Raw genomic sequence first — 26253 nt, forward strand, 5'->3', positions numbered from 1 at the left:
ATCATGTTTTAAGGCTGTTGATCTTTCAGGATTCATAACTAAAGAATAAAGTCAACTGATTTGTGGATGAAGCTGCCCACGGTCTCACTGCTGATGGGAAGCTCTTGCACTCCACTCACAGCCCAGGAGGGTCTGAAAACCATTTTGGTGGAAAGCGCAATTGCCCCCATCGGCCTCATCTTGCAGCCTTTCAATATATGCTTCTGAGAGTCTTTCCTCCTGAGCTCAGAATTTTCCAGCCTGGGAATTTTAACCGTATCCAATGATCAGCAAAGGGAGAGAAACGGCAGAGAAAACACACCAGCAGAGAAAACACACCGGCACCCCTACAAGGGGAGGAGGAAAGAGGACAACTGCTTTCCCACAAAACATGCTGCTTAACTCGTGAACTGTATATCTAAACCAGGAACTGATTCCTCAACATGCGGCACAGCCTGGTTTTTATCTTGTGCCACCTTCCCTCCAGCTTATCCCACATACTATTACGCTGTTTTACTAGTTAGGCACCACTAGCTTCACCCAGAACAAGCCAGAACTAAGATTCAAGGCATCAAGACACTTTTTAAAATATCAAGCAGCCAGCCACGTCACCCTGGCCGTTTCCCCATGTCTTAAAAATAGCGGCCCGCTCATTGAACGCCAGCAGTTTTTCAGTGCGATTTCTGACGTCACCGTTTCCAAAACAAATGCAGGCAGTAATGATTCCGTTTTCGTGGTGCCACGAAAACAGAATCGTAACTACGTGCATCCATTTTGGAAACGGTGATGTCAGAAATCACGCGGAAAAACCGCCGGCGTTCAGTGAGTGGGGTGCCATGGGGAAACGGCCCCTCTCGTGTGGTACTATTTGAGAACAGAAGTATGTGTAACATGAGAAGTAGGTTGTGATCTTTCCCCCCTACCTGATGTGTGATCAGTAGCAATACATTCCAGCAAGATCTCACCTTACAAGCTCATAATGCATGGAGAAGCAATCATATAAACCGGTGTTTAAATAGGGGGTGAGAAAAAGGCTTGCCTGATCAGCCAAGATCTTGATCTATAGCACGGAAGTTTTGAACGATGTGAGGAGACACCTAGAAGAAAGCAGGCAAGCTAGACAGGAGTGATTGCTTCCCCAAAAGCAGGAATATAAAAGCATAAAAACTCCATTCACTCTCCCCACCCACCTTTTTATTTGAATGTTCACTTCCTTGAGTATTTGTTTATAAAAGACTTACAAGATGGTCCAGGTTAAAAACAAAAAAGGACTGGGTCAAAAACTGGCCAGTTAGGACACCGGGCATGCTGATAGCCAGCTCTGAAAAGCTCTATATGGTTTTTCACGGTTACAGGCTCCGTTTTTTATAAAGGGATTTCAAGAAAAATAGAAAAGGCAGTACCATAGAAAGGAAGAAATGCTTGAGGAAATAAAGTGCTTTTAAAACAGATGAACGGAAGTCAAAACTGAATAACTTAGCATAATAGGCCTTTTGTTTTTGAAGAGGGGGAATAAATACGCAGCTTCTGCCGATTACAAACTGACACGCTATGGAGAAAACAAACTCACGACATGAGGCAGCATCAAAAAAACACTTGGGGCAAACCTGCCCCAAACCTGAACGGAAAGCACCAGGTTTTAGAAGGGGTAGAAGTCAATCTAGGTTTCTTGGTGACTGGCGTTCTTTGAAGAGCTCTAAATGTACCAAGAGGGGAAGGTTTGGAAAATACTGGAAAGGGGCTGTTCCAGGATAGATCTTCTTAAGAAGATTACTTGTACTTAGAAGGATAGATGGGGCCTCTATGCAAGATATCTGCACAAAGAAACAGTTAAAAACCAGAGTATGCTAGACACAGAAGGTGTACTTAGTGGAACAATCCAACTTAGACGCTTCGGCCCACCTTCCAAGGGGATCGTGGAAGAATTGAGGCCAAGCTGGATTAGTCTCTGATCTCTGTGCCACATCAATCCTTGCACCGACGGGTAGCAGAGAACCAGTCCCCGTATCTCGGGAGAGCAGGGGTCATGATGCGGCAGGCGACTCGGCAGCTGCCTCATCGCCCTCCTCGGAATCCCAGACTTCCGACTGCAAATAGTTGGCGAAGAGCGCCTTGGCGCGGTGCAAGACCTTGTTCAGGTTGTGTCGTCGGACCAAGCGGTCAAAATGCATGGCCAACTCGTTGTAGTCCATGTTTTTCTTGATGATGTGGTCCCGATGTTCCAGGAGGATGGCCAGGCAAAGGAAGAGTACAAACGGGTTGCCTTTGCCAAACTCTTGAGGAGGTGGGAGGCTGACAGCAGTGGTGGGCGAAGCGGCAGCGGGTCCGCATGAGGAAGAAGGGGTATTAACCACAGAGTCTCCCTTCTCCTCTTCGGACAGGCTTTCCTCGTGGCCGCTGGTCGAGGAAGAAGCCGAGTCCCGAGAGGTTGGGGTAGGGGCCCGAAGCGATGGAGCAGAGAAGGATTTGGCCACATTTGGTGCCTGGATCAAAGGATTCTGCTCGCTGCTACAGTCTTCCTCCTCTTGCACCGAGCACGGAGATTTAGGAGACGGGTCATCCTCCGAACTGTCCTCATTGCGAGCACTGTAATATTTGAATTCTCCAAAGCTAGACTGTTTGACTAACGCCTTTTCTTCAGGAACTGCCCCCTGGCAAGGTTGATCCCCAGCTGCCTCAAAACTACAAGCCGGACGCAACATGTGTCTCCGCCGGACAGGCTTGCTGCTATCTCCGGGCCTGGCCGGTGGGCCCACCAGCTCCACTTCCTTCTCAGGAGGGTCTGGCGGGAAGGAGCTCCAGGTGATCTCCAGCATGCGCAAGGCGTCCTCGAAGGCAAACTCGCGCTTGAGTTCCAACAGCAGCCAGCGGAAGCAAAAGAAGAGGTCATCAGCGCCACGGGAGAGGAGGTAGGAGTAGAACTCGGGGTCTGAGTGACGAAGGAGAAGCTTAAGGTGGGAGAACTTGACCGACATCACTTCGCCATCCACCTGGAAGTTGCCCTCCAGGCGCTTCATGATGCCACAGAAACAGATGAAAGCGTGAGCCTCGTTGTCCATCACGGCCAGGATGGGGGAGGCGATGTCACTCATACCTTGGCAGTAGGAGATCTGCGGGTGCGTCACGGCATAGGTGGTCAGCAGCTCATGGAGGGCCGTCAGGTGGGGATTGTCATCAGAGCCTGCGTAGTAAGGGTGAGCGCGGTCCGTTCGCAGAACGTCTTTCAGCACATTGCTGCGGATGAATTCTAGGTCTTCGGGGCTGGACCGTACGTTCCACTCCCCCTTCAGCTGCTCGTACTCCCGTGTCTTCCGCTTCATGTAATCTATTCGCTCCTGCCCCGTCAACCCGTCAGGGTAGACATTGAGCAAGTACCTCCAAACCACCTAAAGGAGACAGGGGTAACTCAGCATCATGAAAAAAAGCTTGCCATACTGACGGCAGCAAGCCCCGACCCTTAGAGCAAAGGGCACTCTCTCTGGTCCAACACCACTGCTGGTCAAGAAGAACAAGAGAATACAGCCTCAGAGTGGGCAGAAAGAAAAGGAAGCCGAGTTCCTGCCCGCTAGACTCCGCTCCCACTTTAAGACACAAAACCACCCCCACCTTCAATTCTCACCTTGCGCAGTGAGGGCTCCACTCCACCGTGGAAGATCCGCAGGCGCAGCTCCGCGGGCCTCGTCAGCTGCCCTTTGTGATTCAGATACGTGTGGAACTCTGAATCGCTCAGTGGGGGCTTAAAAGGTTTGACCTCCTCCCCGTAAGACCAGCCGAGGGCCTGCTGGACCTTTGACAGCGTCCTGCCAACCTGGCAAAAGATACAAGGAAAACGGAGGTCAGCAAGTGACCAGCACTCCAACATATATAGGAGAGAACTCAAATTCTAGAAATTTGGTATGAATATGTCCTCAGTGATCCTGAGAGGGAAGATAGCGGAGACTAACACCCCACTCACACACACTATTCCACATTTTATCAACAAGGTTATAGGGCTTACGCATCACGATTACAGCATTGGCTCGAAGGAGCAACTGGAAACCAGACTTCTGAACCTAAATAGCAATTATGAAAGAAATGGAATATTTTTTTTGCATAGAACTAGGTAGTGACCAGATGTCAGTCAGAACTCTATTCTACCCCTTTCCATCTAAAGAAGCTTAGTTATTCTGGGATGTTTAACTGAACATCGCATCATGAAAGCCTAGGTTGGCACAGTTCCATTCTTTTTTTCGGACTTACCTGGGAAAGGATAGACTGGGTAAAAGGCAGAGCTGCCGCTGCTAGAGATCGTTTTTCCACCAGCAGCAGGTCAGTGCTGATTACATCTTTGGGGCTGATAATGTCCCAGTCCTCCAGAAGAGGGCCTAAGAGAAGACAGAAGTGAGAGCCAACCCTTCCAGCCCGCTGTCTAAGGTCGCTATCTGCCGTTCCCTATGCTTACCAGTCTATAAAGCCATAAAACTCATTGGGAAGCCTTGAGCAACTTTACAAGCTAAACCAGGTTCTGTATTTTTGGAAACGACTACTCTCTGGCAACAAAGAGCAAAAAGTTTATTTTGCCAAATGACAGCCTCCACAATAACGGTATTGCCATCTAGCAGTAATGGCTTCCCAGTTATGGAGTACATTTGCCCAGTTATAGCTAAGATATTACATACAAAATCCAAAGAACGATCCTCAGCATTTTAATATTCCTTTCCTTATCTGACACATTTTGGGCAAGTTTTCTGCAACTTCTTGACAAAAATTTGGTAGGGCTGGTGGGGGCCAGATCGTGCCATGGGCTAACGATTGGCTATTCCTGGGCTGAATTACTTCATGAGAACTGGTGTGAGGATGAATACAAGTTCAAAACTGTAAAGCTTACAATTGTAAAGCTGCACACCAGCTGAGAAGCACTCCAAGAAGAAAACACACACATCATGATCAGGTCTATGCATATATTAAAAAAAAAACAAAAATTCAGTATGAAGAGAAGCTGAATTCCATGAGCCATAAACATTGCGCCAATCAGGCGTATTTCCACATAACTGCTTATTCTGCATAATTTTGCTTCTCTGGGGAGAAGCAGTGAGGTCTCCGCTGCTAGAAATACTTGTTGACATTTCCAACCCTATATTGGTATCCTAAAGAACAAGACCTTTGCTTTGAAAAAAAAAAGTAGGCATGGTGAATTTTAGGAAGCTAAATTCAGCACCGAATGTGAATGTCTGCACTTGCGAGCCACAATCAAAAATTCACCAAGTGCTGTCCTTCCCCAGATGTATCCAGGCTGCAGCAGGTGGCCATGACCCCAGCTCACACCTTCAATCTGCCAACAGCTCCTACAGCCACTCCAATGGGAAGAGGGCTGGCATCACCTGGCAAGTCAACACACAACTCTTATGCAGCGCTGAGGGGCTCCTTTAAGGAGCCACCAGGAGCAGCTGACCAAACCAGCTAATTTCTCAGGCCAACAGGAACAGCTGTGGGAGATCAAGGAAAGGTATTGAGCATCTGCACAATTAAGCCAGGTCCATAGAAGGGGCCAAATAGCAGGCTAGGAGAAGGCTGGAACCACAAAGGGGGAACCAAGCAGTTGCTAATCCCCTAGATCCCCACAGCGCTGAGCACAACTAAAGTTTCTGAGCGCATGAATGACCTTAAGTGCATTCCCCTAGAAGTGTCCGTACAGACAGCTCTAGAGTGAGCCAAGCCTTACACTGTATCTGAAGCTAGGATAAGTACATAGGGAGAACAGAGTCATTCTCTCCTACTCAGTCCTATAATTTTTCACTCCATACAGCATGGAAATCAAAGCTGAACAACTAGCACTTCTTTTTTATTTTTACAGCAGCAACTAGCCAACTCCTCCGCAAAAGAGTGGGGATTTGTGAATTGCTTGGGAGGCAAAGAGGGGCTGCAAATAAAGCAATCGAGGGTTCCTGGCTCTCTTGTTCAGGGGGAGAGAGTACAAATTACTCACTGTCCTCAGAAGGCTTGATGTCTATCTTGAGCTGCAAGTAAGGCTTGGAGGCACTGGCAAAGGCCACACCTAGATCCCAGTCGGACATCAGTGACAAGTATATTTCTTGGCCCTGCTTATCTCGGCCCAGATAGCAGATGCCAAAGTTCTTCTTCCTGAGGTGGGGAGAGAAGAGACCCGTGTTCACAGCCATTTAAAGCAAGCCCTGCACGGATATTCCATTGGGGTAGGACGCTATGCACACAAACAACTCTCTCATGTGCTGAGTCAGTTTCTTTTGCTGCCTGGACACACAGGGAGCAGCAAGCCCCACCCCCCTTGGCATTGCAAGAGAGGTAGAACAAATAAATGTGCCTACCACAGAACAGACAAGAAGCATGCATGTCATTTTCCTGCACACGTCCACAAAACTGTGATGTCCTGAGGGCTACTGAAGTGGACTAAATAGCTGTTTACGCATGGAGTGAAATCAAGAGCACCTTCGCTATATTCAACAGCATAATATCTTCGCCTGAACATGCATCTGTGTTATAACACTGTGGGATTTTCCTCCAGTGTGCCCATTGTGTTTCATCACAAAAGATGATGGAGGAATGATAAACTTTCCTTCTTTTTTAAATGGCCTTCTTTATTGAAAACCGCTCTGGATCACTACTGGTCAGAAGAGCCGCTACTAAAATTTTACAAAATGACAACCGGTCCGGTGTACTTGATGATGATGATGATGATGATGATAAAATTCGATTTATATACCGCCCTTCAGGATGACTTAAGACCCACTCAGAGTGGTTTACAAAGTATGTCATTATTATCCCCACAACAACAAACACCCTGTGAGGTGGGTGGGGCTGAGAGAGTTCTGAGAGAGCTGCGATTGACCCAAGGTCACCCAGCTGGCTTCAAGTGGAGGAGTGGGTAATCAAACCAGGTTTCTCCAGATTAGAGTCCTGCGCTCTTAACCACTACACCAAACTTGAGAGGAGCAAAGGATTGGTTATGCAGCTTACCACTATTCATTTTCAGAATACCCTCCTTTACTGTCTCAGAGGTGTATCTTGGAACATTCTTCCCCCTCAATGGGGAAACATAAATTGACAAAGCAAGATCGGATATCAAAGCTACACAGAGACAGAGGGGTTTCTTGTTCTCACTTCACTTGCACCATACAAAACTGAGCTTTCCTCCCAGAACTGAACACGTGTGCCCACGTACTCTAAGCCCTACTGACCGGCAGTTGGATTTACTTTCTTTTACCAAGACCCTCCAAAAGCCAGGATGGCCTGATTCCATTCTCCCCAGGACTCACCCGTTGAGATCAAAGGCTCTGATAAGGATGTGCTGCAACACTTCCAGCGAGGTGATCTGCGGGTCTACAGCAAAAGTGCGGAATTCAGGCTGCAAGAGGCCGTCGCATTTCTGCAAGGGTGACAAGGAGCAAGCGGGATTGAAACAGCGACTCCAGTCAGTCTCACAGCTTGCACATCCCATCGCCGCTGACTCCCCTACGGCTAAAGAAAGACAGTATCTAGGCTCTGAAACTCCCTCCTTCCCCTCCCCATTAGGCCCTGCTATTCTAACACACTGTGGATGGCAAGAGCATTTTGCTTTCAGTGAAACCAAACCCTTTCCTTTCAGTGTATACATCAACGATGCCAGGTGCTTTAGAAGAACAATCATTCTATCCTCAGAAAAATGTTTCCGTTTACTAAAATAAAAATGCATTATATGCCATTTCATCTAGCGAGAGAGGCCCTGTTGTTTATTAACACAGAATATTGCATTTCTAATCCGCTTACCTTGCGACTGGGCTCAGAGCAGAGCGCAAACACATATTATATGACATTAGTTTAAAACCAGATAGAACGTCAGTAAAACCAAGAATACAGTTTCTGAAAGACAGCAGCACATATATTGCATGGCCCAACAAGTTAAAATATCTGTTTGTCTCACTTCTCAGAAAAGGCCTTTTGAAAAAGCTACCGCTATGGACTTAAGTCAGATGCGCCACTTGTAACAAAGAGAGCCACAACTTAGTATTATCAAACCATACTAACAGGAGGACTCGAGGCCAACTATCTAAATTCTGCTTCCGCCCTTTGTGCATTATTACAAGTTTGTTGTCTGAGAGCCCATAAGCATTTATTCCGAACATGGGGACTCAGATATGTGAAATATATGCCCTATCACCCAATCCTATGCAGGTTAAAGATGGATCATTTATTCATGTAAGAGGGAACTGAAGAGGAGAGAAATGGCTTTTGATGACTGATGCTTTCTTTTTCATGGCAAACTGCAACTGTAGAGTCAACTGGTACTTGACAGAAGTTAGACTGTGATTCAAAAATTAAGGTTATGGGAGGTTCGTAGCAGAATAACATCAAAACAATGTGCGAACCAAGACTGTAGTCAGCAAACTGCAGGCCTAACCACGACTGTAGCCAGCAAACTGCAGGCCTAACCATGACTGTAGCCAACAAATCAGCATAATCCTAAACATATTACCATGAAAATCAGACCAGTTTCAGTAGGGCATACTGCCAGGCAGAGCAAGCCTGCATCCAGCTACAATTCCTTCTCATAAGTCAGACTATTGACTTCAATGGGACGCATTCTCAAGACTGCTAGATTTTGGCCCTGGTGGGTTAAACTCAAGAGGAGCTACATTCCTAACGCAAGTCCCTGCAAGCGAAACAGCTGCTCAGCAAATAATCTACAGATGTATTGAAGTCAGGTTGTCAAAGCAACAGTTGTTCAGAGGTATATTTTGAATCTTCGTATCAGTGCCCAATTCTAGGGGAATGTTCCTGAATTGGTGATAACTAGAATAGACCCTCTCCCGGGGCGAGCAGGCTGGGTTACTTTGATTACCACTGAAGAGAGAAAAAACTAAGAAAATGGCACCACGTGCGGTTCTTTTTTTTAAAGGGGAAAAAAAAGACCATTCTGATTTCACAGAGCAGGAGGTAAAAGAATGATTTCAGAACAGCTGACTCACAAAGGACAGCTTGTCACTGGGCTAAGTAATCTCTTTTTGGAACAAGCAGTTGTAGGTCTGTAGCCCTCAGGAGCTGCTCAGTTTGTTCCTAGGCCCTTGTAACAGCACAGTCTGCTCCTAATACTGGGATTTCTTATGGCAGTAAAGCATTTACGACTGTTACCTCATGGGGACCTTAAACGCAACACAGAAACAGAGATTCACACGCAGCAAAGAGGGCAGCTTACAATCTACCAGTATAAATATTGCACAGAAAGAAATGAGAGTGGCCCCTGAATAAGACTCCTGCTAGTTCAGAAAATAAGTCGTCGAGAATCTAGCCCACCAGGGAATTCATTCATTCATTGCTGCTGCCTCCTCCTTTTGCTTTGCAGCACTCAGAGAGGATTTATGGGAGATAAGCATCAGGTTGCTGGGTGAAGGCAGAGAAAAGTGCTTGGAGTACTCCTTCTACAAGGATACCCTCAGGATCCACCCCATGGTTTTACCTATGGTGTAATATGTTGCGGTTCACAAACCGTAACTGAAACCTTCACTTGGCGTCCAAAGGCTACTTTACCATGAAGAGAGAAATGGAGCAATGTATGTATAACATTATGAAGATGAGTGATGAGACCATGGAAAAGAAAAGCAGGTCTAAACCTCCGGTCACCTGTTGTGCGACTGGATGCTCAAACTGTGGTTTGGGTTCTGAACTACGGTTACTTAGCCGGTGACTCGCTCAAGGCCATAATTTTCACAGCCAAACAGGAATTTGAAACCTGGGTTTCTTCATACGCAAAGAGAACATTGTAACCACTGCATCACACTCGTCATCTCAAAAGCGGCTGGGAAAATATAAGGACTCTAAAGCATGATGTATATATCACAAGGGCTAAGCGAGTGGCTGACGTGTCCACACTGAAAATTCTCTTAAACCTCTTGGCCAGTGAAACTAGTCGGCCCAATCAAGTCTCAAAAATAAAACCCATTGAAGAGCAAGAGCATTCCAAAATACTATTTCTTTCTGTGTGCCTGGCTTTCATGAGCCCAATCTGACCAAATCAGCAGGGCCCAACATGAAGGATCAACTCTCACGATCATTTTGCAGAATGGAATTGACCGAACAAACATCAAGATGGACATACAAGAAAGCGACTTACCAGTCGCAGGTTACAACGGCACAATGAGTTAGGGCAAATAGCAAAACTACACAACCATTTGACCAAACTGATGCCAGCAAATAACTCTGTAAAATGTAACCGCCTCATTGCTATATCAGACCAAGTGTCTGTTTATTTAAATAAACAGCATTCTGTTTCACACCGGAGCCAACCAGATGCCCCCTCCCTAATCCTGAGCCTCTCAGCATTGTTGCTCCTCCGCAATGGTATGCAGACAATCGCTGCCTCTGAAAAAGGAGATTACATTTAATCATAGTGGCTAAAAGCCATTGATGGACCTTTCCTCTATGAATTTCTTTAATGCTCCTTTAAAGTAATGGCCATCATCACTACATCCTGCGACAATGAACTACACAAGTTTAAGTGAAGAAATAGTTCTTTTTGTCTGTCCTACTCTACCACCTAAAAACTTTATCAAGCGCGCGGGAAATGTTCTCTCCACCACACGGATAAATTTACAAAAACTCTTCACATGCACCCCACGTTGTCTTTTCTCTTTAAAAAGGCTGCAGATTCCTTGCCCTTTTGCCTTAGGGAAAACGTTCTTTAATGATTTGGTTTGCCCTGTTCTGCACTGTTTCCAACGCTGTAATATCCCTTTTGAAATACATTAACAAGGAAGTTAAACAATATTCTAAACACAGCAACACCACACATTTTGTTTCCAATTCTTTTCCTAATTATCCCTGGCACAGGATTTTCACTGCTGCTCACGTGCTAGACATTTTTATCTATGTATCCTTCAAGTCGGGATTTTTTTGCCACAACATGCTTCATTTTACAGCAAGGGTGAAAGTAAGCCATTACAAGCCAGTACTGAATACAGACTAGAAAACAGTTCTTTCTACTCGAAGCCCCTCCCCACCCAAGAAAGCCAACACTAGTTTCACCTCTGCTTTCCATTTACTGAAAGGAACGTCATCTGCTGCCTACTTGCCCAGTTGAAACCTCGTCTTAGTTAAGCCTGAAGCAGCTATTTTAAAGAGGATCACACGAATGAGTTCTCCTCGGCACACTACCTGCTTCTGATTTACCCTGACATAATTTCCTTGGAGTCTCCATTCCACCAGCCTCTCCCCAACTCAACCCAGATATCAGCACACCCAATGCATGCACCCTTCTTGTTCACCAGCCAGACTGCATACAACACACAGTCACAATTCAGGCTCCTTTGCCATTTGGGCAGCTGTGAATATGATGCAATTCAACAAAGACAAGTGCACAGTATTACATCTGGGCCACAAAAATGAGAAGCACAAATACTGGATGGGGGGTACACTTCTGGGCAGTAGTATATGTGAAATGGATCTTGGGGTAAGAGTGGACTGTAAACTGAGTATGAGCAGTCAGTATGATGCGGTGGCAAAAAAGGCTAATTCAATCCTGGGTTGTATCAAAGGGGCCATAGCGTCGAAATCGCAGGAGGTCATAGCCCCTCTCTATACTGCCTTGGTCAGGCCGCACCTGGAGTATTGTGTGCAGTTCTGGAGGCCTCGCTTCAAAAAGGATGTGGACAAAATTGAGAGGGTGCAGAGGAGAGCGACAAGAATGATCAGGGGTCTGGAGACTGAGCCCTACGAGGAAAGGCTGAGGGCCTTGGGAATGTTTAGTTTGGAGAAGAGGAGGTTGAGGGGGGACTTGATTGCTCTCTTTAAATATTTGAAAGGCTGTCATTTGGAGGAGGGCAAAGAGCTGTTCCAGTTGGCAGCAGAGGGTAGGACGCGAAGCAATGGGCTAAAACTACATGCACAAAGGTACCGACTGGATATTAGGAAAAATGGTCAGAGTAGTTCAAAAGTGGAACCAGCTGCCTAGGGAGGTGGTGAGCTCCCCTTCACTGGCAGTTTTCAAGAAGAGGCTGGATGAATACTTGTCAGAGATGCTTTAGGCTGATCCTGCACTGAGCAGGGGGTTGGACTAGATGGTCTGTATGACCCCTTCCAACTCTATGATTCTATGATCTCAATTCATTACCTTTGTTTGTTTGGATCTTACCAGTTGCTAACTTTGAGGAAGATCCTGAAGTTCTCCTGGAGTTACAAGTGATCTCCAGAACACAGTGATTAGTCCCCCTGGAACAGCAGGATTTGAGTCCAGTGGCAGCTCAGAGACCAACAAGATTTTCAGGATATGAGCTTTCAAGAATCAAAACTTCAGATACCTGACGGTATCTTCAGAAGCCAGCTTTGACACTCAAAAGCTCATATCCTGAAAACCTTGTTGGTCTTTAAGCTATCTGATATTTGAAGATACCTTCTGAAGGTATCTTCAGAAACCAGCTTTGACACTTGAAAGCTTATACTCCAAAGATCTTGTTGGTCTCTAAGGTATCTGAAGGTATCTTCAGAAGCCAGCTTTGAATCTAGGGGCCAAGCTACAAGTGACGAATGACACAGGTTGGACACTTGGCAGCTGCTCTCAAGTTTTGATGGGAAATGTAGGCGTCCTGGTCTCGAAAGTTGGCTCTCCGACTGCTGCCCAATGGACTTTTCAACTGTCACTTGTCCAACATTCCACCAAGCTGCCTACATTTCCCATCAAAACTTAGAGGGGAGCTGACTAGTGTCCAACCAGTGTCATTCATCACTTGTAGTTTGGCCCTTAAAAGTTCATACCCTGAAAATCGTGTTGGTCTCTAAGGTATCTGATACGTGAAGATATCTGAAGGTATCTACAGAAGCCAGCTTTGATAATCAAAAGCTCATACTGCTAAAAACCTTGTTGGCCCCCTAAGGTATCTGATATCCAAAGATATCTGAAGGAACCTTCCGAAGCCAGCTCTGACTTTTGAAACCTCGTACCCTCAAAATCTTGTTGGTCTCTAAGGTGCCACTGGACTCCAATCCTGCCTTTCTACTGAAGGCCAACACAGCTACGCACCTGAATCTAGTTCCTCTGAAGAAATTAAGTTCCTCAAGGTATCCCAATGCCCCCACCCCCGAGCTACCTCCTCTCCTCGAACTCTGCTTCCCCCAGGCCTCAGCGCTGAAAATCTCCCGAAATGTCTCAACCCGGTGGAGCTCCGTTAGCGGACTGAGCCCCTCCTCTCTGGGAAACGGCCAGCCTCCTCGAGCCGCCGCCGGCTCACCTTGACCCGCACGCGAACCACTTCGTGCTCCTCTTCTTCTTGCGCCGCGGGCCCGGCCCCGCCACCCGCCGCGGGCGCCGCCGCCTCCGCCATCGCGGCCCCTCCACCTTCCCTCCCTCCGCCGCGGAGGCGACTCGCGCCAGGGCCGTTGCACCCCCCTCCCCCTCCGCCTCACCCACCAGGGGCGCGGGGGAGGGGAGCCGCGAGGCGCCGGCCGGTCAGGGCGCCCGCGAGGCCCGCGCTCGCCTCGGGGCTGGCAGACGCCGGCGGGCCGCTTCCATCCCCCGACAGCCCTCCCCGCCGCCGCCGGCTACTTCCGCCTTCCGGCCGCCAGTGATGACGTCATTCCGAAGCAATCGCCTCCAGCCCCCCCCGCCGAATAGTCCCGCCCGCTACCAATGACGTCATCCCACGTCGCCAAAACGCCGCTAAAAGGGAGGGGGCAAACTGCTGAGGTGGAGTGGGAATGGCTCTAGGAAGACAAAACGAGGAGGGAAGAGCCTGCCGGTTAAAAAAACACCCAGCGCGACAGTTTCGTCCCTCACAACCAGAGGCGAAAAGTCGGCCCTCAATCATCGCGCGCACGAAAATGACGTCAGGGAGCCCCTGTTGGGAAAGGAATAACAACATCCGGATGAGGCGGAAGCATTCAAAGGCTACATCCGGTTCTAATAAGATCGCGGCCTTAGGTGGGGAGAGGGGCTCAGGTCTGGAATAAAACGTTGCTCCTCTTCAAGACGCCACAGGACTTCCGTTTTATTATTTAGTGTGAGTGCCACTCTACCGCCCAATCTCTATGGTATCTGTCCCACTTCCTCATCTAAGATTCGCCCTTCTTCCCCGTAAACCGGAAGTGTTGGCATGGTTTCCTGGAGCCTTGTGTGAGCGAAGCCCGAAGGGGTGACGTCACAATGGGAGGCGTGGCCCGCAGGCAAAACACGAGGCTGAAGTCAAAAACCAGCGCGGGGACATTTTAATCTTCCTTTACATTCTGTGGCTGGCCTAAAAGTGTCTTCAAACAAAGGAACTTCAAGAGGGTTGTATTGTATGGAGGGGGTCTCATATGCTCCACTAATAAGTTAGAGACCATACACTTCACCCATAGCCTCCACCAGTACGTTGTAGGGTTGCCAGCTCTAAGTTGGGAAATTCCTGGAGATCTGGAAGGAGAAACCTGGAGAAAGTGGGGTTTGGGGAGGGAAAGGGCCTTGGCATGGCATAATTCCATAGAGTCCACCCCCTAAAGTAGCCATTTTCTCCAGGGGAACTGATCTCTGTGGCCTGGAGACCTGCTGTAATTCTGGGAGATCTCCAGCCACTACCTGGAGGCTGGCAACCCTATGTTGCCTTATGAACTATCTGTTGCTCTAAATATGTGCTCCTGTGTCAGCCAGAATTTCTTCTATTCTGTATTGCTAGAATTGCATATAGGGTTGCCAGCTCCAAGTTGGGAAATTCCTGGAGATCTGGAGGGAGAAACCTGGAGAAAGTGGGCTTTGGGGAGGGAAAGGACCTTGGCATGGCATAATTCCAGAGAGTCTACCCCCCAAAAAAGTAGCCATTTTCTCCAGGTGAACTGATCTCTGTGGCCTGAAGACCAGCTGTAATTCTGGGAGATCTCCAGCCACTACCTGGAGGCTGGCAACCCTAATTGCTTACATTCTATTTCAGCATTTCTTCAACTTTATATTGGAATCTTAATGTTATGGCTTTGTAAACTTGTGTTTATTTACCCTGTGGCATTGTTTATGAAACTGGCCTTGATACTGACAGTACTAATCTCACACTCTGTAATCCGCCTTGAGTCTCAGTGAGAAAGGCATGACATAAATGAATAAGTAAGCCTCTCTGGAAAAGCCAATAATGCTATGAAAAGAGGAAGACAGTAGGAAAACCCAAAGTGAGATGGCTTGACTCAGTAAAGGAGGCCACATCCTTCCAGTTTGCAAGATCTGATTTTTTTTAAACCCTCTCAGCCATCCACAATCAGTTAAAGGGAAGACACAGGCTTTATCTAACTGGCTGGTAGTGTGTAAGCTTTATTTTCTCTAAAATATTCTTATTTGCGACTACCCAAATAATGTGGCCCTTTACTGTGGGGTACATAAAACCTCATTCACACAGGTATTCTGACTTGACAGAGAAGACACAGATGGAACTGAACAGACATATATTATTTACAGAAGATAAGCTGGAACACAGTAAAGCTTTAGGGTGGAATAATCAGCACAAAATGCTTTCAACTGCACTCCCCAGAGGTTATTCGTCCGTCCACTCATTGAACTAAGCCTTAATTAACAAAACAAATGCTTTTCCCCCAGATAGGGTTCTCAGCAATTAAGGTCTAATAAAACCTTTTTACCACAGCTTAGAGACTTACTGCTCAGGTTCCAGGCTGCTCTTTTACCTCACAGATCCTGGCCACAAAACCTGTACACAAAAAAGCTAGAATTGACAGGGCCCTCCACAGGGTTTGTGTTTGTTTTTCTTGGCTTTTTTCTGTATTATGTATTTTTTTGTATGTTGATCAGTTGTTTTTGTTTGTTTTATAAGTATATGCTAATTGTATTTTTTTAGGTTTGTTTTAATTATATAACTTTTAATAGTAAAAGGTTTCCTTCAAAACAAACAGTCGTATCATGTCAAATCTACACTTTCTCTAAATAATTAACAGCTTTTTTTTCTAATGTCAAAATCCCTTAATCCAGAAATCATCAAATCTTTGTTATCTATTTCATATAGTTTACGAAGGTTGTTTGTTTATCTCACAAAAAACAACTTTCGTTCCCTAACCTGACCCTAAATCCTAACTAAAAACCAAAGTAAAAAAACCTGCCTGAGCATGGGCCGTTTATCCATAGCCACCTAAAGTCCTCTCTAAGGGGGAAAGTTTCTCTCCCCCACCTCTCTCTTAAGATGAGGCCGGCTCCTCCCCTCCCACCCAGTGGAGTTCCAGAGGTTGTGAATCACCAGGATTGGTTCAGAGCCTTAGACAGTAGGCGGGACTTGGGAGGTTGATTGCCACAGTGACACGATTGTCTTTTCTAACACAGCCCTGCAATTTATTAACTTGATTTATGCCCTGCCTTTCTACCCCAACGGGGAACCAAAGTGGTTTATATTATTCACCTCTCCTCCATTTTATTCTCACAACCAGTTAGGCCAAGAGACAGCAAGTGACTGGCCAACTTCTGTGGCACAGTGCAGATGCAAACCTGAGTCTCCGAGTCCAATACTCAGTCTAACACCTGTATCACACTGGCTGCATCTTTAAGGCTGAATATACTCCACCAACAACACACCAATAGACTCCTAAAGGGAGGGCACCCAGGGACAGAGCAATTTTTTTAGAACCTTGGGAAATTCCCAGATTTGTAAGGAAAAAAATATGAAAAGTTTGGTGGTAGTTAAAAAGGGATGTCTGCATTTGTACAGACATCACAGCTCAAAGAAAAAGATCTGATGACAGCATTATGAGATCTCAGCTGCCATTTTGGGGATGAATAGCAACCTCTGTAAGCATTGTTGAAGGGAGAGGGCAGAAGGCAGCAGTGGAAGGTTTGGAGGGATTGAGTAAGGGGAGGGATTTCACCTCCCCAACAAGTTCCTTGATGTATTGTCGAAGGCTTTCACGGCCAGAGAACGATGGTTGTTGTGGGTTTTCCGGGCTGTATTGCCGAGACAATGCCAAGACCACGGCAATACAGCCCGGAAAACCCACAACAACCATAGTTCCTTGATGGTTGGAAGGCCCATTTGTTTGAAAATGTATAGGTCATGGGTAGTTGGCAAACTGATTACACAAATATTTGCCCCGACAGTGAGCGGCTAACCCAAGTTAAGAGGAGATCCAGGGACACCATCCAGGCTGCTTCCTTTACAGTGTAACCTTTGCTACAGGCACAAATGGATGGACAGGAGTTTCAAAATAGCTTTCAGAGGGTGAAGGGATGAGACTTGTAAAAGAGAAAGAAGCCCTAGCATTAGGAAGAACTCGTAATAATCCTGCTCGGGCTCAAATACACCATGATTCTCCCCGCCTCTGGCAATTCTATAAGAAGGGAACCCAGGGGTCCCACCTTCCACCATGCAATCTGGGAGCTTTGATCCCAGTCATCAGCCTTTTTATTATATGGTCAACACAACTTTCAACAATACAGTCATTATAAGAAATCATAGTATTTGCATATGTTTCGTTAACAGTTTTTTCAACAGCCAAGATCTAATTTCACTAGCTTCATGTAAAAAAAAAAAGCCACTCTTTCAGCTAATGAGTACATTTTCGCCAGCAAGGAAAAAGGTAACCATTCAGATGAATGGCCTACAATCTTGGCCAAAAGTGGAGCAATTGCTTCATATTCGATTCCTTTATCAGAGCTACAGAACTGACCGCTCTACTGTAAATGGCTGTCTGATGTTAGACATTTAATAGGAGGGAGACCTGCTTGCAGATTTCATTGAACTTAAGGCAGCTTTTGACTCAGTTTCAAAAGTGCTGCAGGACTCTGCTATTTGTGATCAGAAACTGCTCAGTCATGCAAACAGATAAAACTTTATCAACCACTTAGCTTGAGTTTTTTAAAAAGGGTTCCATATAACCAGCAGAATTCTTGCTACCATTGGGATAGAACAACATCCACAGCTAACATAATGCACCTCTGTGTTCTCTAGCCCTAGCTTAAAATTCTCATTGGTTCCAGATCAGGAGACTACCAGAAAGCCACAGCACAGAAAGAGACCCTGTGCTGAAGAATAATAAAGAGTCCAGTAGCACTTTTAAGACTAACTTTATTGTATCATAAGCTTTTGAGAACTACAGCTCTCTTCATCAGATGCTGAAAAGGATACCATGCCAAATGTTACACTTCTTGCTGAAAAATTCAAAGTTTAACAGCTAGAAAAGAGACCGAGCACCAGCCGCAGCCTCTGCAGCACCGCTCTATTGGTTTATTTGACTCCCACACCATCTTTCAATCAAGACGGATCCCCAAACGTTTACACAAAATACAACTAAACTAGGAATGCTCCCACGTTCTCTGATGTGTGATATTGGTCTCGGCTGACACAATGGAAGAATGGCAAGGGGCTCTCTGTCACTCACAGCCTGGTCCTCTGTGCTTGTGAAAAAGCTACCAAGTCCAATGCAGTTTAATTCCACTTGTGTGTAGGGGGAAAAGTAAGGTCTTACACGGCACAGAGCCCGAACAGTATATTGCGTCTCACTGTCTGAAATATCTCAAAATGGAACATAGAGTGGAACTGGGAGAGAACAACCCCCCTCAAGCAATGGAGCAGAGGACTAACCAAGCCCTGAAGAGTTACAAAACAACACCACAGTGCCCCTGAAGCAGGCCATAGCTTAAAGTGAGTGGAAAATTACCAGAGGGAGCCAGTTTGAAGTTAGCTGAGCTGTAAGCTCATACATGTATCCAAGTTATGTAGCATGATGTTAGTTAGCCAATGACAAGTCTGTAACTATGGCATGTGGTTCAGTTATGTATTCTGCCTGACAAGAATGTATTTAGGCAAGTTGCTGTCTGTGTTAGGGGGCTCAGTTTGTTTTGAGTGGCAGAAGTCACGCTGAGCCTTAGCCGGCTAATAAAGCACGCTCTCCTTCCTGAATCCTTGTTGGTCTCATTCCTGCACAACTCTTGAAGCTGCTACATTTTGGGGGCTCGTCCGGGATTTGAGGGGGCTTTTGGGTCCCCCTTGACCCTCAGGTCAGTGCAGGCCGGCTCTGGAGAGAGAGGGACTCCGTGGGCGCCACCTGACTGTTTTCAGGATCGGATACCGTCTCTCTCTGCTGCCGGTGGCACCCCTTGCAGCGTCAACGACCCGGTTAACAAGGCAGGAACAATTGCCCTGAAGGAGTCTCGGGACTGGTGAGTATAGTAACTGAGGGACCGTTCCTCTTTTAGGGACGAAGAGGGGCCTGATCACCCCCTAGCACAGCCCAAGTAGGAGAGTCACAGGGACTCATCCGAACCCACTGGTGCTGTAGGACTGGGTTGGAAACTCGTCATGTGTGATGTGAACGGAACACCGCAGGGCGATCGGTGTGTGAAGCACGTGCGTAGGGATTCCTGAGAAGCAGACCCCTTACTGCCTTCTCGCTGTTTACTCTCCCTAGATTGTCTTGTCTCTGTGTATTATGGGTGGTTCATCTTCCAAGCCAACTCCACTGGAGTTGGTACTGAAATATTTCCAGGAGGTTTATGGGAATTGGATAAAGTCAGGGGAAAATGTAACTCCTGAAACTTTGGAAACCTTATGTATGGTAGAATGGCCTACTTTTGATTTAGGATGGCCATCGGAGGGCACATTTGAAGAGTCTATTGCCCTTGATGTATATCATTTTGTTCTTAAACATCATGAAGATCAGATAGTATATGCCCAGGCTTGGCATTATATTTGTATGCACCCCCCACCCTGGGTTAAAAAGCGGCAGAGAGGCAGGGCTAAGAAAATGGAGGCGCGGCTCCTGGTCCTTGATAGGGGAAGAAAAGCAGGCCCACGACCGGGAGGACTACAGCCACAGGAAAGTCTCTATCCAGTTCTGCCCGCTAGGGGAGCCCCAGTCAGCTCCACTGCTCCACTCGATGCAGGCCTCCGACCAAAGATGAAGTTAGTGCAACAGGCCCCAGAAGATGAAATGTCTCCCCCGCCCTATGTGCCCGAGGAAGAAAGTGGAAGGACAACCCCGCCAGTGACACGGTCGCAGGCGCAGAAAAAGCAGGCTGAGGAAGAAGGTGCAGGAGAGGAGGAGATTCAGATGCCACCATTAGAAGGAGAGGCCACTAATACTTGCCCCTTAAGGGAGACTGTGGACCCTAGAACAGGAGCAACCCGGCTAATTTACCAACCATTCACCACCACTGATTTATACAATTGGAAGACCCAGACCCCTTCATTTTCGGAACAGTCTGAGCCAGTGACCACCTTATTTGGGTCAATCATTAATAGCCACCAGCCAACCTGGCAGGACTGCAATCAGCTCCTGATCACATTCTTTAATACTGAGGAGCGTAAGCGTATAATTCAGGGGGCAAAGAAATTGTTGTTAACTTTTAAAAAGGATGGTGAAGATGATAAAACAATATTAAAGGCTGCTTTCCCAGTAGAAGATCCATTGTGGGACCCCAATAATAAGGACCATAAGGATAGATTGGCTATATACCAACAGGCTATACTGAAAGGAATACAGGCGGCAGGGAAGAAAGCAACAGATATGCGTAAGGTACAGGAGGTACAGGAATTTACAAAACTTACCGGCAATACACGCCATTTGACCCAGAGGCAGAGGAGAATAAACGGATGGTTCTTACCACCTTTGTCAGCCAGGCAGCAGGGGATATAAGAAGGAAACTACAGAAGCAAGATGGCTTCCTAGGCATGAATATAGAGCAGATCCTGGAGATAGCACATAAGACTTTTATTAACAGGGAACAGGAAGAAAAGAGGCAAAGTGAGAGGAAGATGAAGAAGAAAGCAGAGTTGTTAGCAGTAGTCCTGACGCAATATCCACAGCGCGGGGCACCCCAAGGAAGGGGAAGGGGAGCCGGGATTGGAAGAAGGGTTCAGAGGCCCCTGGGCCCCAATCAATGCGCCTACTGCCACCAAGAGGGCCATTGGAAGAACGAGTGTAGAGAAAGGTTGCAGAATGTCAGAGGACGTGGAAGGGGACGAGGTGATTACAGAGGGAGAAGAGATGGATACAGGAACCGGGGAGTAGTAAGTGAAGGATTGTATGAGAGATGTGGGCCCACCGTAGCGGCAGCCCTAAATGAGGATGGATACAGATGGGAAGTTGAAGATGAAGAGGAGTGGGAGGCATAGGACAGACCGGGCACCTTCAGTCTTGGCCCCCAGGAGCCCATGGTCGAAATTTCTGTAGGGGGCCAAAACATATCTTTCCTCGTAGATACAGGGGCCGAACATTCAGTTGTAACCCAGCCAGTGGCCCCAGTCACAAGAAAAACAATAGTTGTAAGGGGGGCAACAGGGGCTTGCCAGAGACAACCTTTCCTGGCTGCCCGGATTTGTAATCTTGGCTCACATGTTGTGCGCCACCAGCTTTTATATGTGCCCCAGTGCCCTGTCCCATTGCTAGGCCGAGACCTGCTGTCTAAATTGCGGGCTACCATTTCATTTGAAAAATCAGAAGATGTGACCCTAGGAATTGGCTCCCCTGCTATGAGTTCCATAGATACAGGAGCATACGTACTAGAGTGCCCTCTAGAGGAAGAATGGAGGCTCTACCAGCTTGGGGGCAGTGAACAATCACCTTCACTCTCACAGGAATGGAATCGATTTCCAGGGGTCTGGGCAGAAGACAGTCCTCCAGGATTGGCAAGGCTCCATACCCCTATAGTAGTCCAGAAAGAACCTGGAGCCCAACCCATCCGTATAAGACAATATCGTCTTCTTACTGCAGCAATACAGGGCATACAGAAACATCTAGACCACCTCCTCAAGTATGGCATCCTAAAGGAGTGTCAGTCTCCCTGGAACACCCCCTTGCTGCCAGTCCAGAAGCCAGGAGGGGATTATAGGCCAGTGCAAGATCTGTGGGCAGTTAACCAACGAACTGTAACAATCCACCCTACGGTGCCTAACCCCTACACTTTGTTAGGCCTTGTCCCGCAGAGGGCGAACTACTTTAGTGTTTTGGACATCAAAGACGCATTCTTCTGTCTGAGGCTCGCCCCTGTTAGCCAGCCCCTCTTTGCCTTCCAATGGGAAGATCAGCATACAGGTCGTAAGTTACAGTATACCTGGACAAGGCTTCCCCAAGGCTTCAAGAATAGCCCTGTGTTGTTTGGCCAAGCATTGGCCCAAGACTTAGCTCATTTTCCCCTTGACCCTGAACAAGGGGTGTTGCTGCAATACATTGATGACTTGATGGTGTCAGCAGTGGGATGGGAGGCATACTATGAGGCTACCCAGAAGTTACTTGAAGTCCTCCATGAGGCAGGCTATAAAGTGTCTCAGAAGAAAGCCCAGTTATGTCAGCCCCGAGTAAAGTATTTAGGCTTTGAAATATCAGAAGGAACCAGATCCCTGGGACATGAGCATAAGGAAGCTGTTTGTTCCATTCCAGAACCCAAGTCCCGTAGGCGTGTGAGGGAGTTCCTAGGATCTGCAGGTTATTGTCGGATATGGATTTCTAATTTTGCTGAGATAGCACGGCCACTATATGAAGTCACAAAGGGGGGAGAACACGACCCATTCTTATGGGGAGAAGAGCAGAGGCAAGCTTTCAGAACTTTAAAGCAACAACTGTTAGAGGCCCCAGCTCTTGGCCTGCCAGATCTTATGAAGCCCTTCTGTCTTTTTGTGCATGAGCGAAACGGCACTGCAGCGGGAGTATTAACTCAGCGTTTGGGAAATTGGGAACGACCTGTAGCCTACCTGTCAAAACAGTTGGATGTTGTGGCAAAAGGCTGGCCAGCCTGCCTCCGTGCAGTAGCAGCCACAGCAGAGCTAGTTAAAGATTCACAGAAGCTGACCTTAGGACAGAAGGTCTGTGTTAAGGTTCCCCATTCAGTACTTGCCTTGATGGACTATAGGGGGAGCTACTGGTTCACAAATGTTCGCATGACTCGATATCAGGGGCTTTTGTGCGAGAACCCACAGGTTGAGATCGGGGTGATTAGTGCCCTTAACCCAGCGTCACTACTCCCTGTTAGTGATGAATGTCCAGAACATGACTGTCTCCAGACTATGGACGAAGTATATTCTAGTCGAAAGGACTTGACTGATGTTCCCATGCCAAACGCAGATATAGATTATTTTACTGATGGCAGCAGTTTTGTTGACCAGGGAATAAGACGTGCAGGGTATGCTGTTGTCACTCATGTGAAAGTCATTGAGGCCAAGCCCCTACCTGCTAATACCTCTGCCCAAAAGGCGGAACTCATTGCCTTAACAAGGGCCCTTCAACTGGCCGAAGGATTAAAGGTTAATGTCTGGACTGACTCAAAATACGCTTTCCTTACTTTGCATGCTCATGGCGCACTATATAAAGAGAAAGGCCTTATCACTGCCTCTGGGAAGGGAATTAAGAATGGCCCTGAAATTCTGCAGTTGCTTCAGGCTGTCCATGCCCCACTGAAAGTAGCAGTGATGCACTGTCGGGCACATCAGAAACCATTAAGTCCTGTAGCTAGGGGAAACCGGCGGGCAGATGAGGCTGCAAAGGCAGCTGCTAGGGAAGAATATTTGCAACCGTCTCCTCTTCAATGCCCTGTTTTCCAAGTCCGAGTGTCCGAATGGACCCCTAAATACTCTCAAGAGGAGGAAGATTGGGCCAGTACACAGAATGTCCAGCGACAACATGGATGGCTCCAGTTCCCTGATGGGAGGCTCTTTGTACCAGAGTCAGTTGCTCATGCTATAGTGCAGACTGCCCATGAAGCCACACATTATGGAAAATCTGCGTTAGCTGAACTGTTAAACAGGGACTTGTACATCGCTAAGTTGCATGGACTGTGTGCAGCAGTGTCTAGAAGTTGTGCTGTCTGTGCCAGAAATAACCCCCGACAAGGGCCAGGTCCTCCTCCTGGGTTCCAGCCCCCTGGGTCTCTGCCGTTTCAATCGCTGGTAGTAGATTTCACTGAATTACCACGGTGCCAGGTCTTTCGATATCGGTGTTCGTAGATTCCTATTCTGGGTGGGTAGAAGCATTTCCCACAAAGACTGAGAAGGCAGGGGAAGTTATCAGGTGCCTGATTTGGGAAATTATTTGTAGGTGGGGCCTGCCAGCCATAATCGGGAGTGACAATGGCTCAAGTTTTATTGACAAAATAGTCCAAGGTGTGTCTAGGTTGCTAGGAATCCGATGGAAGTTGCACACAGCATACAGACCTCAAAGTAGTGGTCAAGTGGAAAGAATGAATAGGACCCTTAAAACTCAATTAGCAAAAATCTGTCAGGAAACTGGTCTGCAGTGGCCACAAGCCCTGCCCATAGTTCTTTTCCAAGTCCGTTGTCGGCCAAATAAGCGTACAAAACTGTCCCCATTTGAACTGATGTTTGGCAGGCCAGCCCCTATTTTGCAAGGTATAACTGGAGACCCCTGTCAGCTAGGAGATTTGGTGCTCAGGGAACAAGTTATGGCACTGGGCAAAACGTTACAGCAATTACGGAAGTATGTAGGGGAACAACAGCCCCTCCCTGTGTTTAACCCAGTGCATAAGTATCAACCAGGGGATGAGGTATGGGTGAAAGACTGGCGTGTAACTCCCCTGGGGCCTAAATGGAGGGGTCCACATGTTGTTTTACTAGCTACCCCCACAGCAGTCAAGGTAGAAGGCATTGCAGCATGGGTTCACTGGACTAATGTTAAACCAGCTGCTGCGCCTTGGGTTTCAGAGGCTCATCCAGATGATCCTCTTCGCCTCCACCTGAAAAGAATACCCTCTGGATCCAGGCCTACTGGGAACAGCTAGATTTGCAAGCTCCAGTTCCAGTATCTGTACCCGCGTACACCAGACGCTGCCAGGTCCATAGCAGGAGCAGGCTCTGGTCTAGTCACCCCGGAAGCTGACTAGTCTACCCACAGCTGAAGCTTAGATCGTCGGTGGATCTCGCCTATGAAGTGATATCCTTTATAGTATTTTGTACTCATTGTCTATTGTTGTAGACTGCTTACCTGGTCTCTGGTCCACTCTTACTTTCTACTGTTCTTTTACATAGACATAGGTCGTGCAGCCGGCCAGTTATTGAGATTTGTCCCACTTGTAACTGCCACCATTATGGATATAAGCCCTGTCTTAATTGTATGCAGCCTGCTCCTTTTACCCACCCACTCTAATTTAAGTTCTCATTGTTATGGCCATAAGCGAGGGAATCGAGTGTTCTATTCCCTAGCCACTATTAATGAGCTGTGTTATCAACATCTCAGTGCATCTCCGTGTCAGAGATGGGGGAAATGGTATATTATGGCCCGTTCACAGAATAGAGTTGGTTGTTCTCATCCTACGTGGGTCTGTTTCTTACCCACTGCACGTTGGGCCCCAATTATAAAGAAGGCCAAAACAAAGGCTTCTAAGGTACCTAAAGCGCCTCTGCCTGCAGCCACTGCTAAACCTTCATTGAAGGTGTATTCTTCTTTGTATCAGGAGGTGGCACAAGAAGTACCAGTCCCGGTTCCTGGGCGGAATCTCTTTCTGACACTAGCGGAACAGATAGCTGCTTCCCTAAATGTTACTGATTGTTGGGTATGTGGGGGGCCACTTATGAGTGAGCAATGGCCTTGGGTGGCAATAGAAGTTACTCCTGAAATGTTAACTCAATGGAATCATTCTGTGAGGACTGCTCATCAGATTCAGCCACATAGTTGGGCTTTAGCCTCCCCTGTTATTGGTACCTTTTGTCTTACCCGATCCCAGGTTGCCAATTATACGATCCGAGTTGGTGAAACCCCTTGCCGAACTGCCTTGGTAGTTAATGCAAGTGACACAAAGGCTACTTGGTGGACTGATGGGTAGGTGCCCCTGACAGGTAATCCCTGGGTGAACCATACCCTCCTAAAGTCCTATTGGGAGAACCCTCAAAGCCTGTCTCATATCTGGGATGCCCCTGATGGCCTATACTGGGTGTGTGGGTCCACTGCCGATTCTCGACTCCCCAGGAGATGGACTGGTTCCTGCACAATAGGAACTATACGACCTGGGTTTTTCCTTTTACCCAACCAGATGGGCCAAACTCTGGGAATCCCTTTGTTCGATGATTTACAACACTCTAAGCGGTCAATAGACATCGGGGGATCTCAATGGGGAGATGAGTGGCCTCCACAGCGAATTATAGAGTATTATGGTCCTGCTACATGGGCTCAAGATGGGTCCTGGGGCTATCGAACTCCAGTTTATATGTTAAACCGCATAATCCGGCTTCAAGCAGTCCTTGAAATAATAACAAACCAGACTGCTTCAGCCCTAGAGCTTCTGGCCCGACAGCAGACTCAGATGAGGGCTGCTATCTATCAAAATAGATTGGCTTTAGACTACTTGCTGGCAGAGGAAGGAGGTGTACGTGGGAAATTTAATTTAACTGATTGCTG

General features: G+C 47.2%; 1 protein-coding gene across 1 annotated transcript; it reads right to left on the reverse strand.

Annotated features, from left to right (window-relative positions):
• Positions 1-731: 731 nt before the first annotated feature.
• TBC1D25 (TBC1 domain family member 25) lies at positions 732-13388 on the reverse strand. The gene is made up of 6 exons (XM_055003980.1): positions 13191-13388; positions 7251-7360; positions 5945-6099; positions 4219-4343; positions 3599-3787; positions 732-3365 (listed from the first exon to the last, which is right to left on the reverse strand). Exons 1-6 carry the CDS (start codon positions 13281-13283, stop codon positions 2004-2006), a joined length of 2034 nt encoding a protein of 677 aa, XP_054859955.1. The 5' UTR covers positions 13284-13388; the 3' UTR covers positions 732-2003.
• Between the last annotated feature and the right edge of the window lie 12865 nt (positions 13389-26253).

Source organism: Eublepharis macularius, chromosome 19 (genome assembly GCF_028583425.1).
Source record: "Eublepharis macularius isolate TG4126 chromosome 19, MPM_Emac_v1.0, whole genome shotgun sequence".
Lineage (NCBI taxonomy): Eukaryota > Metazoa > Chordata > Lepidosauria > Squamata > Eublepharidae > Eublepharis > Eublepharis macularius.

Coding starts and splice junctions, on each gene's coding strand:
- TBC1D25 (XM_055003980.1), bottom strand. CDS start 13,283: ATGGCGGAGGCGGCGGCGCCCGCGGCGGGTGGCGGGGCCGGGCCCGCG. Junction 7,361..13,190: donor TGGTTCGCGTGCGGGTCAAG/GTGAGCCGGCGG, acceptor TCACCCTTGCAG/AAATGCGACGGCCTCTTGCA. Junction 6,100..7,250: donor AGAGCCTTTGATCTCAACGG/GTGAGTCCTGGG, acceptor TCCCCACCTCAG/GAAGAAGAACTTTGGCATCT.